This window comes from Muscardinus avellanarius (assembly GCF_963383645.1).
Source record: "Muscardinus avellanarius genome assembly, chromosome: 17".
Classification (NCBI taxonomy): Eukaryota; Metazoa; Chordata; class Mammalia; order Rodentia; family Gliridae; genus Muscardinus; species Muscardinus avellanarius.
Window position 1 is genome coordinate 7,435,626 of NC_137803.1, and position 17,354 is coordinate 7,452,979.

The 17,354-nt window shown below is 37.9% G+C and overlaps 1 protein-coding gene across 1 annotated transcript in view; it reads left to right on the forward strand.

The window, feature by feature from the left end:
- Positions 1-17,354, forward strand: part of RTTN (rotatin) — a gene marked incomplete at both ends in the record, with an annotated part of 159,775 nt that overhangs the window by 33,971 nt on the left and 108,450 nt on the right. The window contains 6 exons of the mRNA XM_080714663.1: positions 3,177-3,389; positions 5,049-5,161; positions 6,386-6,512; positions 14,808-14,933; positions 15,422-15,538; positions 16,982-17,121. Of these exons, the coding sequence (XP_080570789.1) occupies positions 3,177-3,389; positions 5,049-5,161; positions 6,386-6,512; positions 14,808-14,933; positions 15,422-15,538; positions 16,982-17,121 (836 nt within the window). The remainder of the gene's footprint in view (positions 1-3,176; positions 3,390-5,048; positions 5,162-6,385; positions 6,513-14,807; positions 14,934-15,421; positions 15,539-16,981; positions 17,122-17,354) is intronic.

The following is a 17,354-nucleotide window of genomic DNA, read 5'->3' on the forward strand; positions in this document are numbered from 1 at the left end:
CTATCTTCTGTATTTCTATCTTTTTAATAAAGTTCTTTAAATCTTCAGCAAAAAAACCCACAAAAAATCCAAAAAACCCCAGTTATTATCTAATGAGTTAATGTACATTTTCCATGTATTCAGGCACTTCTAAAAATTTTAGTGGATACTAATATTTTACCATCAAGTTGTTCCAGAATTTGCACAAGCATTCCTAAAAATTAAACATTAGTTTTAAAATAAATAACATGTTGCTAAGTATATGCACATGCATATTTACCCATATTTTGGATTCTTCAGTTCTTAGTAGCATTACTGGATCAGAGATTGAGAATGCCCCGGCCATGGTGAAGCATGTCTGCAATCCCAGGGCTCGGAGAGCTGAGACCAGAGGATCACCGGTTTAGCAATTCAGCTAAAATTGCTAGCTAAACTCAGCAACTTAGACCCTGTTTCACTATAAAAATTTAAAAGGATTGGAGGCATAGCGCGAAGCAGAATGCCCTCGGTTCAGTCCCCAGCATCCCTGCTTCCCCAAGGTGATTTTTATAGGTAGACTTATTTCTTTGAAATCTTATTGGTTGTATTTTAAAATGTGAGGCTATATCTCAGAATTTGAAGGTTTCTGGTAAACTATGTCCATTGAATCTCAAGTGATTCATGTACAAGTGTTTTAGTACACTTATTGCAAAACAAAATGTTTGTCCCCCCCGCAAAATGAAGGTCTAGGAGAAATTATGGCAACTAGAGAATTATTTTCTATGCTTTCTTGCCCTTAGGTTTTAACCATTCACAGTTTCATTCCCTAGAATTGGTAGAACATATAGTCCAATTCTGTTTTCTGGTAGCACTTACATAGAAACTATATTACCAGGTCATACTGGAAAACAAGAATAAAACATACATTTTATTTTATTTTATTTTATTTTATTTTTGTGGTACTGGGGGTGAAACCCAGGAGCTTTACACCTCCAGTCTATACTCTGAGACCCTTTTTTTTTTTTTTAATATGATTTGTTTGGAAACAGGGTCTCACTAAGTCGCTGAGAGCCTCACTCAATAGTTGAGCGTGGCTTCGAACCTGTGCGATCCTCCTGTCTCAGCCTCCGAAGCACTGGGATTGCAAGCGTGCGCCACCACGCCCGGCTAAAACATACATTTTAAATATGGTATTTTGCTTTGTGGCAAATAAATCACTTTTGTTAATTTTAAATTTTATTATTTACTCATTTCTGAAGTTATTTCCTATTTTGAGTGATAACTTTCCAAAGGATAAACATTAAGAGTGGGAGAATCCCAGTTGTATAAGCCCAGAATTACATTTAAAATGTGGGTGTCTTTACATAGAATAATATATAACTGAGAAGTTATTGCTACAACCACTTAATAAGTATTACAGATGATTAATTTATAGGTTGAAGTCTTAATAGAAAACGTATATATCCTACCAAGTGTGTATCACAGTTTATTTATAGACTTTTTAAATTGCATTTGGTTCGTCTGTATGCTTATTTAGTCTGGAATTAATAGAAGTTAGGAATTTATTGTATTTTTATTTGATTTAGTGCTGAGATACTATAAAATTAATTTCTTGTGTTATGTTAGTTTTGAAGTTGGTTAGATATTATTATTATTATTATTATTATTATTTAAAACAAATAAATACCTATAATTTTTGGTATTTAAATAAATTACAACTTGGAATTTCATAAGAACAGTTTTGGTTATTTTAGGAGATTATAGTTAAGATTTTTAAAAATAGATGGTAGTAATACCTTAATTAAGCAAGTACTTTGAAACTGAGATCTAAACAAAAATCTTAGTTTATTGTTCTTGAATTTCTTCAGTTTTATGTAAACATAAGGTTATACTGCCCTCTGCCTGTTGTCAACTCACCAACAATTGAAGTAGAGTTTGAAATTTTTTACCTTTAAAGTATTTTTTTTTCTTTTTGAGTTGCTACTTACTAAATATATAATTGGGCTATTGGAAAAATATGTAATTCATAAGATAAATCATGATCCAGCCTACTTTTAGTAAAGACAGAATTTTCAGTTACAATTGTGAGCATTGTCAATGATCTCTGAACATTGGCTTTACAATTCTTTTAGTGTTTGAATTTTACTGCAGTTCAAAAACATTGAAAATAGTTGTTTTAGTTTTAAATCCATTGATTTAAGTTATAAAATGTTTCTAATCTAATATAGCTGACTTGTGATTAGAACTATTTTAAATATGCTAAATTTTCCCCATAAAAGAAAAAGCCAAAAGTCAGTTTTTGTTCAAATCAATCAGTAGCTACACTTAAATTTCAGTATTATTAGAAAATTTTTGTGTGTGGGTCCCTAGGCATGGAACTTAGTAGGGTCCTGCTTCTGAGCTACACCAGCCCTTTTTATTATTTTTATTCATTTTAATTTTTATTTTGAAACCGGGTCTTGCTAAGTTTTTATATTGGCCCTGTACCTTCGATTCTCCTGTCTCAGTTCCCCAGATACTGGGATTACATGCTTGTGCCATTGTGTTCAGTTTAGTGCTATTCAATTTAATATGTACTTAATATGTATTCCTCTCTTTAAGGGAGAGAGAAATATTCTTGTCCTCAGTATTGAAATGGATTTTTGCGGAAATTTATGTGCAATTACACAGAGATAAAGCCCTCATGCCTTAATTCAGTAGCAGAGGAATGAACAAGGTATTAAGCTGAGGGAGAGTAATTCTGGTTGTTCTTTTGGGGAAGGAAAGAAGAAAGTATTCAATATCCTGGGCTTTTTTTTTTTTTTTTTTTGCAGTACTAGGGATGGAACCCAGGGGCAGTCTACCTCCAGGCTACACCTCCAGCCCTATTTTTTAGTCTTTATTTTGAAACGGGGTCTCACTGAATTGCAAAAGGCCTCACTAAGTACCTGAGGCTGTTCGGGAACTGTGATCCTCCTGTCTCAGCCTCCCCAGTGCTGGGATTACATGTGTCCTGGGTTTTGAGAGAGTTAATATTTGAATTTGAGACATTGTGGACAGAAAAAAAATTGCATTGAGCAACAATGTAGTGTAAGTGGCGTGTTGGAAAATAGGATTTCCTTGGGAAAAATGACTAACAAGGAAGGTGGCCTAGATTAAGATTATAGTCTACCATGTTTTTCTAAAATTTTTTTTTAAAACAAATGAACTAAATCTTACCTTTTTTTTAATTTATCAAGGCAAGCGAGTATTTACCTGAGACGATGTCAGCAGCATTATTTCTTCTCTCTTTGGACATGCCTGTTTCTTTGGAATATCCGAATATTCATGAAGCTGTTGTGGCCTATTTGGAACAACTGAATTCTGAAAACTATAGTATTTATAAACGGACCGCAGAGGCGGTTTATTCAATAGAATGTACCTGTAACTTCTTGGCTGATGTTGAGAAGGAGGTAAGATGTCTTGTCGGTACATCTTTAAATTTTTTTTGTGTGTGGTACTGGAGATTGAACCCAGGGGCATTCTCCCTCCGAGCTACACCCCAGCCCTATTGTATTCCTTATTTTTGAAACAGGGTCTCACGAAGTTTCAGAGGGCCCCGCTAAATAGCTGAAGCTGGCCGCCGACCTTCTATCCTCCTGTCTCAGCCTCTCAAGTACTGGGATTACAAGTGTGCACCACCATGCCCAGCTCAGTACATCTCTTAAATTGTTTTGATGGATGTTTAGAAAATTTAACCTATATATTTCAAATTGGTGGATATAGAACAATTAATTGGATTGCTAGAAATGGGGTACATTATTAATTGTGTGGGTCTATTATATTAAAGATACAGTTTGTATAAAAGTAAAATATAAATTTTTGATTAATGAGTGGTCTATGTTCATATGATCATTGGTTTATGAAAAGCAGTAGTTATTATAAGTGTCTTAACACAATAAGTGAGTACCTTGCATCAAGTGACTTACTGTTTTTTGTTTGTTTGCTTGTTTGTTTTTGTTGGTACTGGGGGTAGAACCCAGAGGCTTTCTACCTCCGGGCTATACTCCCAGACCTATTTTATATATTTTTTTGAAACAGGGTGTCACTAAGTTGCTGAGAGCCTCACTCAGTAGCTGAGGCTGGCTTCGAACCTGTGTGATTCTCCTGTCTCAGCCTCCCAAGCGCAGGGATTACAAGTGTGAGCTACCGTGCCTGGCTGTGATTTACTGTTTTGAACAGAGTGCTACTTCTTATAACCAGAATAATGAGGGCCATCTTACTGTAAACTTGAAGACATATTTTGGCTTTAAACTTTTATAGATACTAACTGAATATTCATACAAAGAACCTTGATTTTTAAATTAATTGCAGTTATGAACTGCATAGTTTGCAAAATAGTGGGATGACTTCGGGTACAACGTTGTAGTGATAATTATATATCTATATTTATCCCTTTAAACTGCAGTTAGGACATTATTTGGCATTTTACCAAAGAAAAGGTTAAGGGTCCTTAGAGATGACATTTATTCCAATGGAGGTTTACCATCTGAGAATACCAAAATGGAACCTGAAGGTGTTTAACAATTAGGGCCAAAATTCTTATTCCTTTTGGACCCTTCTGGGGCCTCTATCTGAACCTCATAATTGTGCTTTATTTGTCCACTATGATTTCTTTCTCTTTAGCTACATTTGAATGAGACTTCTTGATTCCCCTGTGATAGAATTTTAAATTGTGTGTGTCGGTGAAATTATTTCCATAGTATTCTGCCTAGGCATTATGTTTCGAATGTCCTTTATAGTCCTAGGGGAGGTCAGGATGTTAGAAGAGGAGGTGAATAAGATATACTGCCCCTGCCCTTAGTAAGTTATATAAGGCCAAAAACTAGTTAAAAGAACCAGGTAACTCCAAGTTAGATAGTAGAGTCTAATGTGGCGTTTAGCTGGGGGTTTGCCCCGAGTTTTTCTCCTCTGCTGACATTTGTAGGTTTCCTGATGAGAAAGAGGACTTGAGCCACTGTGGCCAATCCCAGGGCTCCTGAATGTTGATTCCTTCAGTCTGCTTAGTTAATTGTTGAAAAATTTTCTGTATTTAAACTTGACATTTATTATCCTATTCTGCTTCTTTTTAGGGAGAGAAGAATCTCTTAGAATTAATGGAGCTGGCAGACCAAGCCTTGCGTGGCTTTTCCTACCATCAGCATTTCCCCCTAGTAAAGGAAATCATCTGCATTTGTTCAAAAATGTAATATTTTCTTTCTTAACATGATTATATTGTTTTAGGATACTGTGCCTGTCTATGTGCATGTGCATGTATAAACTTAGGAAAATGAAGCCAATCTTTACACTTTGTTATTTTTCTTTAGTTAAAATTGCTTCTGTATATGTTTGACCTTTTAATTGTTATCTATAGCTGTGCTAGCATAGTTAGCTGTATTATTCAAGAGTAAACTTAAAAAATATCATGCCTAGGGCTGGGGTGTAGCTCAGTGATAGGGTACTTTCTTTGTGTGTAGGAGGCCTGCGTTTCAGTTCCCAGTACTGCAAAACAAAAACAAGAACAGGTCACAGCTGTATCAAAATGGATAATCCTGGGATTTTTATACATTTGTTTTGGGTTATGAATCCAGACCAGCTATCCAAACATATCTATTTATCGTTAAAGTTTTAGTTGATAGATTAAATTTAGGGCTTCATTTAATAAGTTTAATCGTGTTGTACCTTTTTCTCTCTTTCTTTCTTCTTGGTACTGAGAATTGAGCCCAGGGGCATTGTACCTCTGAGCTACATCCCTAGCCCTTTTTATTTTTCATTTTGAACAGGTTCTTGCAGACTTGCTAAGGGTCTTGCTGTGCTGACCTTGAACCTGCAATCCTCCTGTGTCAGCCTCTTTGAGATTGGGATTATGGGCTTGTGCATCCCCACCCAGATGTACCTTTTTCTTAAATAAATTTTTGGAAAGCATTGATTTATTTATTCTCAAGATATTGGAGCAAATTTCTGCTTAGAAATTATTGTCCTCATTGCCGTTGAAAGAATAAATTCTATAATATGATGAACATTAATTAAGCTTGATTTTTTTTTTTTTTGTGGTACTGGTGTTCCTGGAAACCCTTCTACCTCCGGGCTACACTCCCAGACCTATTTTTTTATACTTTTTTATTTGGAAACAGGGTCTCTTAAGCCAGCACAGCCAGCTTAGAACCTGCGCGATCCTCCTATCTTCGCCTCCTAAGTGCGCGCCACCACGCCCGGCCATGCTTGAGTTTTTAAAAGGCATTTGTTGTTGTTTTGCACTCTCTGAGAGCATTTTCTACCTGCTATGTAGTGCTCAGCTAGTTCTGGCTGGTCTGCTTAGCTAGAGCCCAGTGGGAGGAGTTGGAGTAGCAAGCAGACTTCTCATGGCTTTGCAGTCTGTGGTCTGGTGTCTCACTTGTCCGTTCTATCTTGGATGGTTCACTTTTGCCAGCTGGAAGTCTGCACAGGCCAGTCCGCTGCTGCAAGGAGAGAGTCTGAAGGTGTTACTGCACATGCTGTCTCACCCCCTGCCGCGCGTGAAAGCGGAGACTTACCACTGCTGCCTGGAAGTGGTCAAGGTGCAGTTTTGTCGTCTTCGTTTCGGGAACTAAGAGTGGATTTTCTTATGTCTCTAAAAGTAACTTACTACTTGAGCCTTTGTGTGAGATATAAGAACCATATTCCATAAATTAAAGGGTGATTTCTAGTTAATGCCAGGAAATTTGTATTATTCAGTTGCCTTAAGTCTAGAAACTGAATTATGTCATTGTATTTAAAACTCTCTGAGAATAGCAAATGTTTGTATTTTGCCATTTTTACGTTAATCCACTTTATTTGTGTATTTTGTGGTGCTGGGGACCAGCATGGGGCTTGGGCATGCCGGGCCAGCACGCTGTCCCCGAGCTCTGCCTGCAGCCCTTTTTGATCTGTCTTTATTCACATCAATGAAAATACCAGGGAGGAAGCTTCTTGCCTTTCTCTTCCGTGTCTTACACCACATAACCTAGACACTCTTAGAGTGGGTATGTGTCCTTCTGTCCACATCTTTAAGTATATTTTTACTTTATATGCATATATTTATAAATAATAGTTGTTCATTTTCTATATTTAAAATATGGTTTCATATTGTACATGTTTTTGCCAGTTGTTCCTTTCATTCCATTGGAAGATTTGAGATCCACTTAGTCCATTCATCTTAACTGTTGTTAAGCTAGAATATACTCCCTTTTATTTATTGATATATATTTACACTCTTGTAATCCCAGTACTTGGGAAGCTGAGACAGGAGGATCAGAGGCTCCAGGTCAGCCTCATCAAATGGTGAGACTTTTATCAACCTAGCGAGACCCTGGTTCAAAATAAAAATAAAATAGAGCTGGTGGTGTAGTTCAGGTAGCATGCCCCTGGCTTAAATCCCCTATGCCCAAAAAAAGAAAAAAAAAGAAAGAAAGAAGGAAAGAAAGAAAGAAAAGAAAAGAAGAGGAAAGAAAAGAAAAAGGGAGACTGTGTGTGGATGTTTGGAAATGTCTCGATTTTATCATAGTCTTTCTTGTGTGTGTGTGATATTGAGGATTGAACCCAGGGTCATTCTACTTCCTAGTTATGCCCCCAGCACCGTTTTTATTTTGAGAAAGGGTCTTACAAAGTTGCTGAGAGTTTCGCTACATTGCTGAAGCTGCCCCTGAAACCTGCGATCCTCCTGCCTCAGCCTTCCAAGTACTGGTATTACAGGCAGGTGTCACCACGCCTGACTCCCTGTGCTTTTGAATAACAGTATTGCTGGAATAAACTTAGAGGATTTTCCTTATGTTGCTGGTTTTCCTTAGCACATAGTCAGGTTTTCTTCATTCTCATTCTCTTCATTCTATCATTGTTGAGGAAAATTATAATTTATTTGTATTTTTCTCCTCTAGTTTGTGACCCTTTTATTTTAAAAATCTTGCTTCAAAATGTCTGCCTTCATTTTTGGGTAGTTTTTAGTCATTTTAAGTGTTGCTTCTTCCCTAATTTTGCTATTTTATCTAGATGGAACTCTTATTAGATCTACGTTAGATTTTATTTTAACTTTTGTGTCTTTTAAGACCTCTTCCACATATATATATATATGTGTGTGTGTATGTGTGTGTGTGTGTATACACAATATATAGTATATAAATAAATATAAATATAAATTTAACATATGTAGTATTATACATAGCTGTATATATAACATATACATATATACTTTTATTTGGACAGACCTGCTCAGTCCTGTCATCTCAGTGCGCTGAAGTGTCAGTTATTAATTTTTTTTCTCAGCTGTGACTAATTTACTTAAAAAAAAACTGGCCAAGTGTACATGACCTAGAATTTATCATTGTAACTGTTTTCAAGAATACTGTTCTGTGGCAAAGGCACATCCGCGTTGTGCTGTCAGCACTGTTCCCATTACTAGGACGTTTCCGTCTCCCCAGCCCGAAGCCCTGTCGTTACTAGACAGTATCTGGTTCTCGCCTTCCTCCGGCTCTGGGGGTCGTTCTGTTTAGCCATTGTGGGCGACCCCTGTGGTGGGATCATATGTTATTTATCTTTTAGTAACCAGCGTATTTCATTTACTATCATGTCTGTAAGGTTCTCCCAGTGGTAGCATGTGTCAGAATTTTGTTCCGTTTTGAAGCTTATTAGTGTTCTGTTGTATGTACAGTCCACATTTGCTTTCTCCATCCATTCATTCTTCCATTCATGCTTGTTTCCATCTCTTGTGAACAATGCTGCTACAGATACGGATGCAAGGATATTTCTTTGAAACTCTGCTTTTAGTTCTTTAAATATATACCCAGAAGCAGAATTGCTGGATAACATGTGATTCATTTTTAATTTTTGAGGAAGCATGGGTTTGTGTTCTACCGTGGCTGCACCATTTTTAATGCCTGCAGGAGTGCGCAAGGATTCCAGTCTCTGCATCTTCACCGACTCTTACTTTTTAATGTGATTTTTTTGTCGTAGCCCTCCTATCAGGTGTGAAATGATCATCCATCATGGTAACTTTTAATGTATTCATCAGTTTTGAATATTAACTATTAGTTTTTATTTCTTCACCTTTACTTTTCTTCTGTTATTCTTTTTTACTTGTTTCTCTTCAGTTTTTTCTTCCGTGCTACTGTAAGTCTTACACACACTTTGTAGTCTAGACTCTGTTACGTAGAATGGCTTCGTTGTGGCTGCTGAGCCTCCTGCATGCTGGTGATGTTAGCAGATGCTGTTATTTTTCACTGTCAGGTTGTCTTTGGTGGGTAGTTTTTTCCCCCGGGAGTCTTGTATTCTCAGAATAGTGGTTTTATATTTGCTTCTACTTTGTTTCCTGGGATTTGGCGGGGATGATGGAGCTCGAGAAGTGTCTGTTATGGAGGCATATTTTCATTTGAATAAGTGGAAATGCTCCTCAGAAGGGCTGTTAGCGAGGGAGAGGTTGGAGCCGGAGGGTGGTGAGTGGCCAATTAAAAGAAGCTGACGCCTTTAAAAGTGGAGGCACTGGAAGAGAGCGCGGCTCTGACTGGGAGGAGGTGGGGTTATGCGTGGCAGTAAGCTGAAAGAACCTCCTTTTATTATGTATTTTCTTTGAGATTTAAAGGCAGAAAGTAGAATTTTTAGTGTGTTTATACTGACTGATTATTAATACAGACTCATATGTCAGGCTAGGATTTGTTATTTTATAGTATACACTGAATCCATTAATGATTTTGAAATTTTAAATTCTAATATTTTTTATAATGCGATAGAATATATTTTGTGTAGATAATTTGAACTTAAGTGGAAGGATTTTTTTTTTAAATGTAGCTTGTGTTATCATAATTATAAAATGGTTAAAAATAAAAATATGAGCTGCAATTAAAGTTTTATTTTCTTATTTACTATTTGGAGATTTACATTAGTACTATATGTGTAAAATATGAGGGTAATTTTCTTTTCTCACGAAAATACTCATATGTGTAATACAGTAAGGTGTTTAAAGTGATACATTTTTATAAGTAATTGTAATAATAACTTATGATAATATTTAAGCCAAAGCTCCAACTGATGAGTTTTCTTATTATTAGCCTTATACTGTAATGATATGCTATCTGACTTTAGTAACAAAGGTTTGTATAGGTATTTCACTTAACTAAAAATATTTTACATATCATTCTAGTGTCTTTTGGAACATTTCCTAAGGTTGTATTGGTACAACCCTATATAATTTAAATACAGAAGTGTGACAATATCCTATGGGTTACTTTTTGTGCATTGGCAACTTAGCTTTCTGTAGTAAGACTTACTTGAGGAAGAGATGGGAAAGGGAATAAGAAGAGACTTTATTAAGGGTTGAGTGTATGGTAACTGAGTCTATTATTTGCTTTTGAATTTCACCAACAATATTTGCTGGACACTTACTATATGCTAGGCTTTAGTGATATCATGGTAAAACGTGCAGACATGATTTTGGTGGTCATAGGGCTTGTGATGGTGTCTGTGTGTGTACCACTTGGGAGGCTGAGACAGGAGGATCACAGGGTTGTGGCCAGCCTCAGCAACTTAATGAGGTCCTCAGCACCTAAGCAAGACACTGTTTCAAAATAAAAAATAAAAAGGGTTGGGGAGCTAGTGTAATAGCACGTGTCTATAATTTCAGCTCTTGGGAGGCTGAGACAGGAGGATTGTAGGTTCAAGGCCAGCTTCAGTAGCTTAGCAGGGCTCTCAATGACTTAGTGAGATCCTGTTTTAAAATAAAAATATAAAATAGGGGGCTGGGGTTGTAGAGATTGAATGACCTTGGCCTCACTTCCCAGTATCCCCCTGCCCAACCAATAAATATGTGTGTGTGTGTGTGTGTGTGTGTGTGTGTGTGTGTGTGTGTATATTTGGGATACACACACATTCAGTGTTAAAACAGAAGATAGAGAATAAATAGGATGTGTGGGCTTAAACCTGGATAGGAAGATAGGGAGGGAGAGAATTTCATCTTTTTTTTTTTTTTTTTTTTTTACATTACTGTGGATTGAGCCCAGGGCATTTTATTTTTACATCCAAGTTACATTCTTAGACCTATTTTTTATTCTTTAATTTGAACCAGGGTCTCACCAAGTTGCAGAGGCCTTCACTAAGTAGCTGAGACTGGCTGGCCACAAACCTACGGTCCTCCTGTCTCAGCCTCCCAAGGACTAGAATTGCAAGTGTGTGCCACCACATCCATCTTGGGAGAGAATATCTAAGCAGAGGATACAGCAGGTAAAAAGTGCTTGCTTTTCAAATGAGAATGCAGTAGTATCAAAAATAAGGTCAGTGTAGTTGGTGCATACTAGCAGAATAGAAGGTTGATATCAGACTAAGTTGCAGAGGTAGGTGTGTGTGGGCTGTTCATGCTTCGCCATTTATTGTATGCATCATCATGTTCATGCATCATCATTTATTTATTTTTTTATGGTACTGGGGATAGAGCCCAGGGACATTCTACATCTCATCTACACCCTTATCCCAATTTTATGTTTTATTTTGAAACAGTCTCACTAAGTTGCTGAGGCTGGCCTCGAACCTGTGATTCATTCTCCTTCCTGTCTCAGCCTCTCAAGTACTGGGATGACAGGTATGCACCACTACACCTGGCTTACCAATTGTTACAAAGCTGGGAATTCTTTTTTTTTTTTTTTAAGTACAGCTAGAAGCTATGAATGATTTTAAGCAAGATGATGATTATCTTCCTAAAAAGAGCCCTCTTCTTATTGTGTAAGGTGGACCGTGGGGGGTGGGGGGCTCAGGAGTAGATGCCTGAGGACCTGTCCCATGGCAGCAGCCCTGCTGAGATAGGAGGATGTCCTGGGGATGGAGAGTAGGGAGTGCTCTCAGGGTCTGTTGCGGTTAGAGCCAGTAGCTCTTGATGACGATGGGAGTGGGAAGCTCAGAGTGAACAGGGATCAGTTTTAGTTGAGTCGATAATGTTGTCCCAAATATGGGTCAGAAAGAATTCTCTTATGCTCTAAATTTGACATTTTTTTAAATTTAATTATACTGTTTACATTTTTCCATACATGTGTTTAGACAATTTCCTGTTCAGGCAGAGTTTCTAGACTGATCTGAGTTGTGTCTCGCCTCTCATTTCCAGTGCCCCAGTTCCTGTGTGGGGGAAGGGATGTGGGACACAGCAGTGTGTCCTCTGTCCTTCTGGGGCAGGGGAGGTGGTGTGTGTTTCTCTGTATGCTGTTGCAGGGTTGTGGCTTTCTACTCAATCCTGATCTGTCCCATTTTTACCCTGTCAGCTATACTTCTAATCCCGGAGCTCAGGTCTCCAGTGGCAGGTGAAAGCTTACTTTCTCTTCTCTGCTCTGCAGATGTGTAGACTGGCAGCCATGACTCCCATGGCCCAGACCTGCTTCCGAGTCTGTGTTACAATCTCATTCCTATACCCAAATTGACTCATGACACGGGCATACGATGATCTGATCCAGAGAAAAGTAAACTGAGTCACTGCTGGGTTTTTGGTACTTAAGAAACAAATATACCAAGATCAAGACAAAAAAGAATTAAAAAGATAGAGAGCAAAATGTGGAAAACAAAGTCTAGCTGCAGGAAGTCCTTTCTCTGGTTTAGGAAGTCCAGAGCTGCGGCCCTTCCCCCCTTTCAGTGTCTCCACTGCAGGGTGCTGAGACTTTTACCTGCATCAGCCCAGCTCGGGTTATATGAGCTTATTTTCTGCTCAGATTGCAAATTTGAACAGCTGTGCCTGTTTTTCTTAAGCTTGTCAGGAGAATTTCCCATGGCTGGTTGGATGGGAGCGTCCCCTCCCATCCTGAGCAAGTGCCTGGTGTTCCCACAGTCTGTTCTTCTTAATGCTCAGTCTATTCTAGAAGCCAGTCTTGTGGCTTTCACCTGGTTGATAGTGTTTCCCATAACCTCTTGCCTCAGTCTTCAGTACTGTTGTAACTCAGTCTTAGAGCCGCTGTGATGTTGTGTGTTCTTCTGACTTCCCCCATCTGCCATTTTTTCCAGGGCGTTTGCTCTTTCAGAAGCTTGAAATATGAAGTTGTTTCTTCTGGCATGAAGTTAATAGTTAGAAAAAAAACTCTTTATTTCTCAAATACATATGGATATGTAGATGTGTTGTATAAATTTTTGACCTTTGAATTTTTGACTTTTGATAGTGATAGGAAATAGTCATTTGGTGAAAACGTTATTATAGTTATTCTCTATTCTCATTTTGACCTTCTATAGTGTATTTAAATTCTATTAACATGTATAGTACCTATTTTCCCTCTCACTTTTATTTTTAAAATTTATTTTTTAAATGTGCATAGGCTATTTATCTGTGCTTTGATTTTGGTGCATTATAGTGTCACATCATAATATAAATCATGTTGATGATGACATACATGCACACAGCACTTGGTACCCAACCCCGCTTCCTTCCCCATCCGCCCGTTCCCCATACAGGGTATCGAAGTTGACATTGGTATTCTCACCTATGTACACAAAGGCAATAGTGTTTTTTCCATTAATGAGGATCAGTCTTCCCCCTCTCCTTCCCTTAAACCATCTCCCTGGCTCTACTGAGGTTTTTCCTTCATTGTCTAGAGTTTCTCTGCTATCCCAGTTACTCCCTAGCTTTTGCATATTAGAGAGAAATATGATCCTTCACTTTCTGTGACTAACTGATTTCACTTAACATAATGTTCTCCTGGTCCTTCCATTTTCTTGCCAATGACATAATTTTGTTCCTTTTTGTTGCTGAGTAGAATTTCACCGTGTGTATATCCCATAATTTTGTAATCCATTCATCTATCGATGGCCATTTCAACTGCTCCCATAGTTTGGCGATTATGATTTGTGCTGCTGTGAACACGGGTATGCATATATTCCTGTAGTTCCTTGATTTCAGCCCCCTTGGAGAGATGCCCAGGAGTAGTGTAGCTGGATCAACTGGTGGGTCCATTCCCAGTTTTCTTACAAATCTGCACACTGATCTCCATAGCGGCTGACCTCGTTTGTAATCCCACTAACAGTGTAGAAGAATTCCAGTTTCCCCACATCCTCACCAACATTTATCGTAATTTGACTTCTTGATGATTGCCATTCTGATTGGAGTCAGATGGGATCTCAGTGTAGTTTTGATTTGACTTTCCCTGATGGCTAATAATGTTAAACATTTTTAATGTACTAATTGACCATTTGTATGTCTTCTTTTGTGAATTGTCTATTTAGTCAATTGCCCATTTCTTGATTAGATTTTTTTTAGTGTAAAGTCTTCTAAGTTCTTTGTTATTCTAGGTATTAGTCCTTCATTAGAGAATTAGCTGGCAAAGATCTTGTCCCATTCTGTAGGGTTTCTCTAGACTCTTGATGGTTTCCTTTGATGAGCAGAAACTTTTTAGTGTGATGCCATCCCATTCCCCTCTCACTTTAAATAGCCTCTGACAAAGTATTATTCTCTATCACAATTGAGCAAAGCATTTATGATATTTTTTCTAAGAGATGGCACACAGTATTTATTTGAGTTTCATGTTACTCCTAATAGTTTTGCCTTTTTATCTAAGTTTAGTTTTTCTCAAAACTTAGTAAGTAAAGGGCAAATGTCTTAGGATAAATTCATTATCTTGTTTATATCCTGTATATCTGTCAACTTTTAGGGATTATGATTGTCTTAGCAGTTGATTAATTTATAAAAATTATGTTTGTTGGTAGAAAGCAGTATAATATATATCTCATATAGATTCAAATACTGTTGGGCAGAGAATCTTTTTCTGTCTCAGAAAAAATTTTGATGAATTGAAAACTAAAACTGGAAGTGAAATATAAGCAGGAACAAGAAGACTCTTGGAAAAATCAGTGTCACTAATATTTAAAAACACGTTGTATTAATTTTCTAGGAGTGTCTGGGTGTCCATAATGTCATTAAGCCCGTGTCTTCACTTTGTACTGGAGTTCATTTTCTGCTTCATCCAAAAGTCCTGTATGAAATTTCTGCATTTGGCATTCAGGAACCCAAAAATGAGGTATGATATGTTAAAATTAAATTTGAAAGATTATTTAGCTAAATCAAGGTAGTGTTCTTATAAAACTGAATAATTTAACGAGAAACTAAAAAGTTTCTTTGATACATTGCTTTAGCTGAGATAATATTTATATAAAAGTAAGTGTTGGAATGTGGGAAATGTCAAGAAACTGTAGAAATCAAAATACAGAATGTTGTTGCTCTCGGAGGATTCAGGTCAAACAGTTCATTTGTGGTTTTCGTCTAAGATACAGAGAACTATAGACTAGTTATAGTAAGCAGATTATTTCGTATTTCTGTTCTTATTTTTAGAGGTAGAAAAGTGAAATCATTAAGGGAGAGAAACTGAGAACAGAATGTAAATGATGCTATGGAGATAGCATTTGAAGAGAGAGACGCTAACTTGGCCCTCTCCAGACTGTGTGGCGTGTTGCAGGCGTGTGAGCGCGCGTCTCATTGGCCGGTGACTGTGTCTGTGCTGTCGAGCAGGTGAATGCTGCTGCCAAGGCCATTCTGTTGTATCTGCTCCAGGGACGATTGATGATGACACCACCGACCTGGAACAAGCTTATTGAGTCCCTCTGCCCTGTCATTCCAGTACTGCAGGTACTCTGTGCAGTTCACCTTGTACCACACCATTTATCTTGGGCAGAACATGATTGATTTAAAAGCGTGCCAACGGCAGAGCTGTTATGCTGTGAGAAAAATGAGAAGCCAGGAAGGCACTGTGGATAAGTGGACAGGAAGTGGGTGACTGCCCTGCTTCTGGCAGAAGGTTAAACAGGGATAGCTAATTTGTCCACGTATGCTTTATGCATCGGGTGGGAGTTGAGAAAAGGGAGTTACAGGCACTGAGCAGTGATTGTGGAAAACAGAACTCTACTCTATCTAAAGGCTTTTCCCCAAAGCTAACTGCTTTTTAAGCAGACATTGATCATGTAGTAACTTGCTTCCACCAAGTCTGTTTGCGCATGTGTATGATTAGAGTGACCTTGGTGAACAAGCCCTTAGAAACAGCATTTTTAAGCTGTCTTTCTGAGTGTTGAAAGGCGAAGGAAGCTCAGAGCCATACCTCTCAGCACAGGCACAGTCCTCCCTTACGAGAGCCCTGGACTTGATATTGAACATTTTTTCATGTTTTTATTGGTTGTTTGTATTCTTTTGTGAAGTATCTATTTATTTTAATTGCCTATTTCTTGATTGGGTTTTTTTTTTTTTTTTTTAGTGTTAAGTCTTTAAGTTCTTTGTATATCCTAGATTTCTTTTTTTGTTTTTTTAAGGGACTGGGAATGGAACCCAGGGACATTCTATCTCTGAGCTACACCCCCAGCCCTATTTTTTATTCTTCATTTTGAAACAGGGTCTCATTGAGTTGCAAAGGGCCTCACTAAGTAGTAGCTTAGGCTGTCCTCAATCCTCCTGTCTCAGCCTCCCAAATGCTAGAAATTACAAGCGTGTGCCACCATGCCTAACTATTCTAGATTTTTTTTTTTTTTTTTTTTTTTGGTGGTACTGGGGTTCCTGGAAGCCCTTCTACCTCTGGGCTACACTCCCAGACCTATTTTTATACTTTTTTATTTGAAAACAGGGTCTCTTAAGCCAGCGTGGCTGGCTTCCAACCTGCGCGATCCTCCTGTCTCCGCCTCCCAAGCGTGGGGATTACAAGTGTGCGCCACCACGCCTGGCGCTATTCTAGATATTTTTAAAAATAACTTTTGCCAGGTGTGGTGGCACCTGCTTGCAATCCCCATGCTTGGGAGGCGGAGACAGGAGGATCATGCAGGTTCGAAGCCAGCCTCTCCGGCTTAAGAGACCCTGTTTCCAAATAAAAATATAAAATAGATCTGGGAGTGTAGCCTGCAGGTAGAAGGGTTCCATCCCCAGTACCACAAAAAATAAATAAATAAATAAAAATAAAAATAACTTTTATTTAACTGAATTGAAAGAAATTTATGAGTTACATAATGGGCCATTACAATTGCTATTTTCAAGTCGAAAGTTAACATGTTTAAAAGTGAACAGTAATTTCTCTTTTAAAAAATTTATTAGGGCTATGCTGACCCAGAAGATTCCTTGGGTAACTGCATTCTCCTTCTAAGCAAAGAGAGTTCGGAGGCGGGAGAAGATATTCTACCTTCAACCACCCGGCTAAAATCCATGCTGAGACTTTTGCTTGTGAAAAAGCCATTGTGAGTACAGTGTGATGCTTTGAATCTAAGAGGAAATAAAACACTCTAAGAAAGTATTTTAATTACTAAAATCTAAAGTAGGAAAGAACTACAGAAAGCAAAGAAGATGATTTAGGGGTCACCACTCTAGAAGTCGGTGTTAGTGCTGGACCATGGAGCCATATAGATGAGACAAACTAAAGTCTTAAAGCAACAATCGTTTATTCTGGAGCCGAGAGGATTTTATAGCCTAG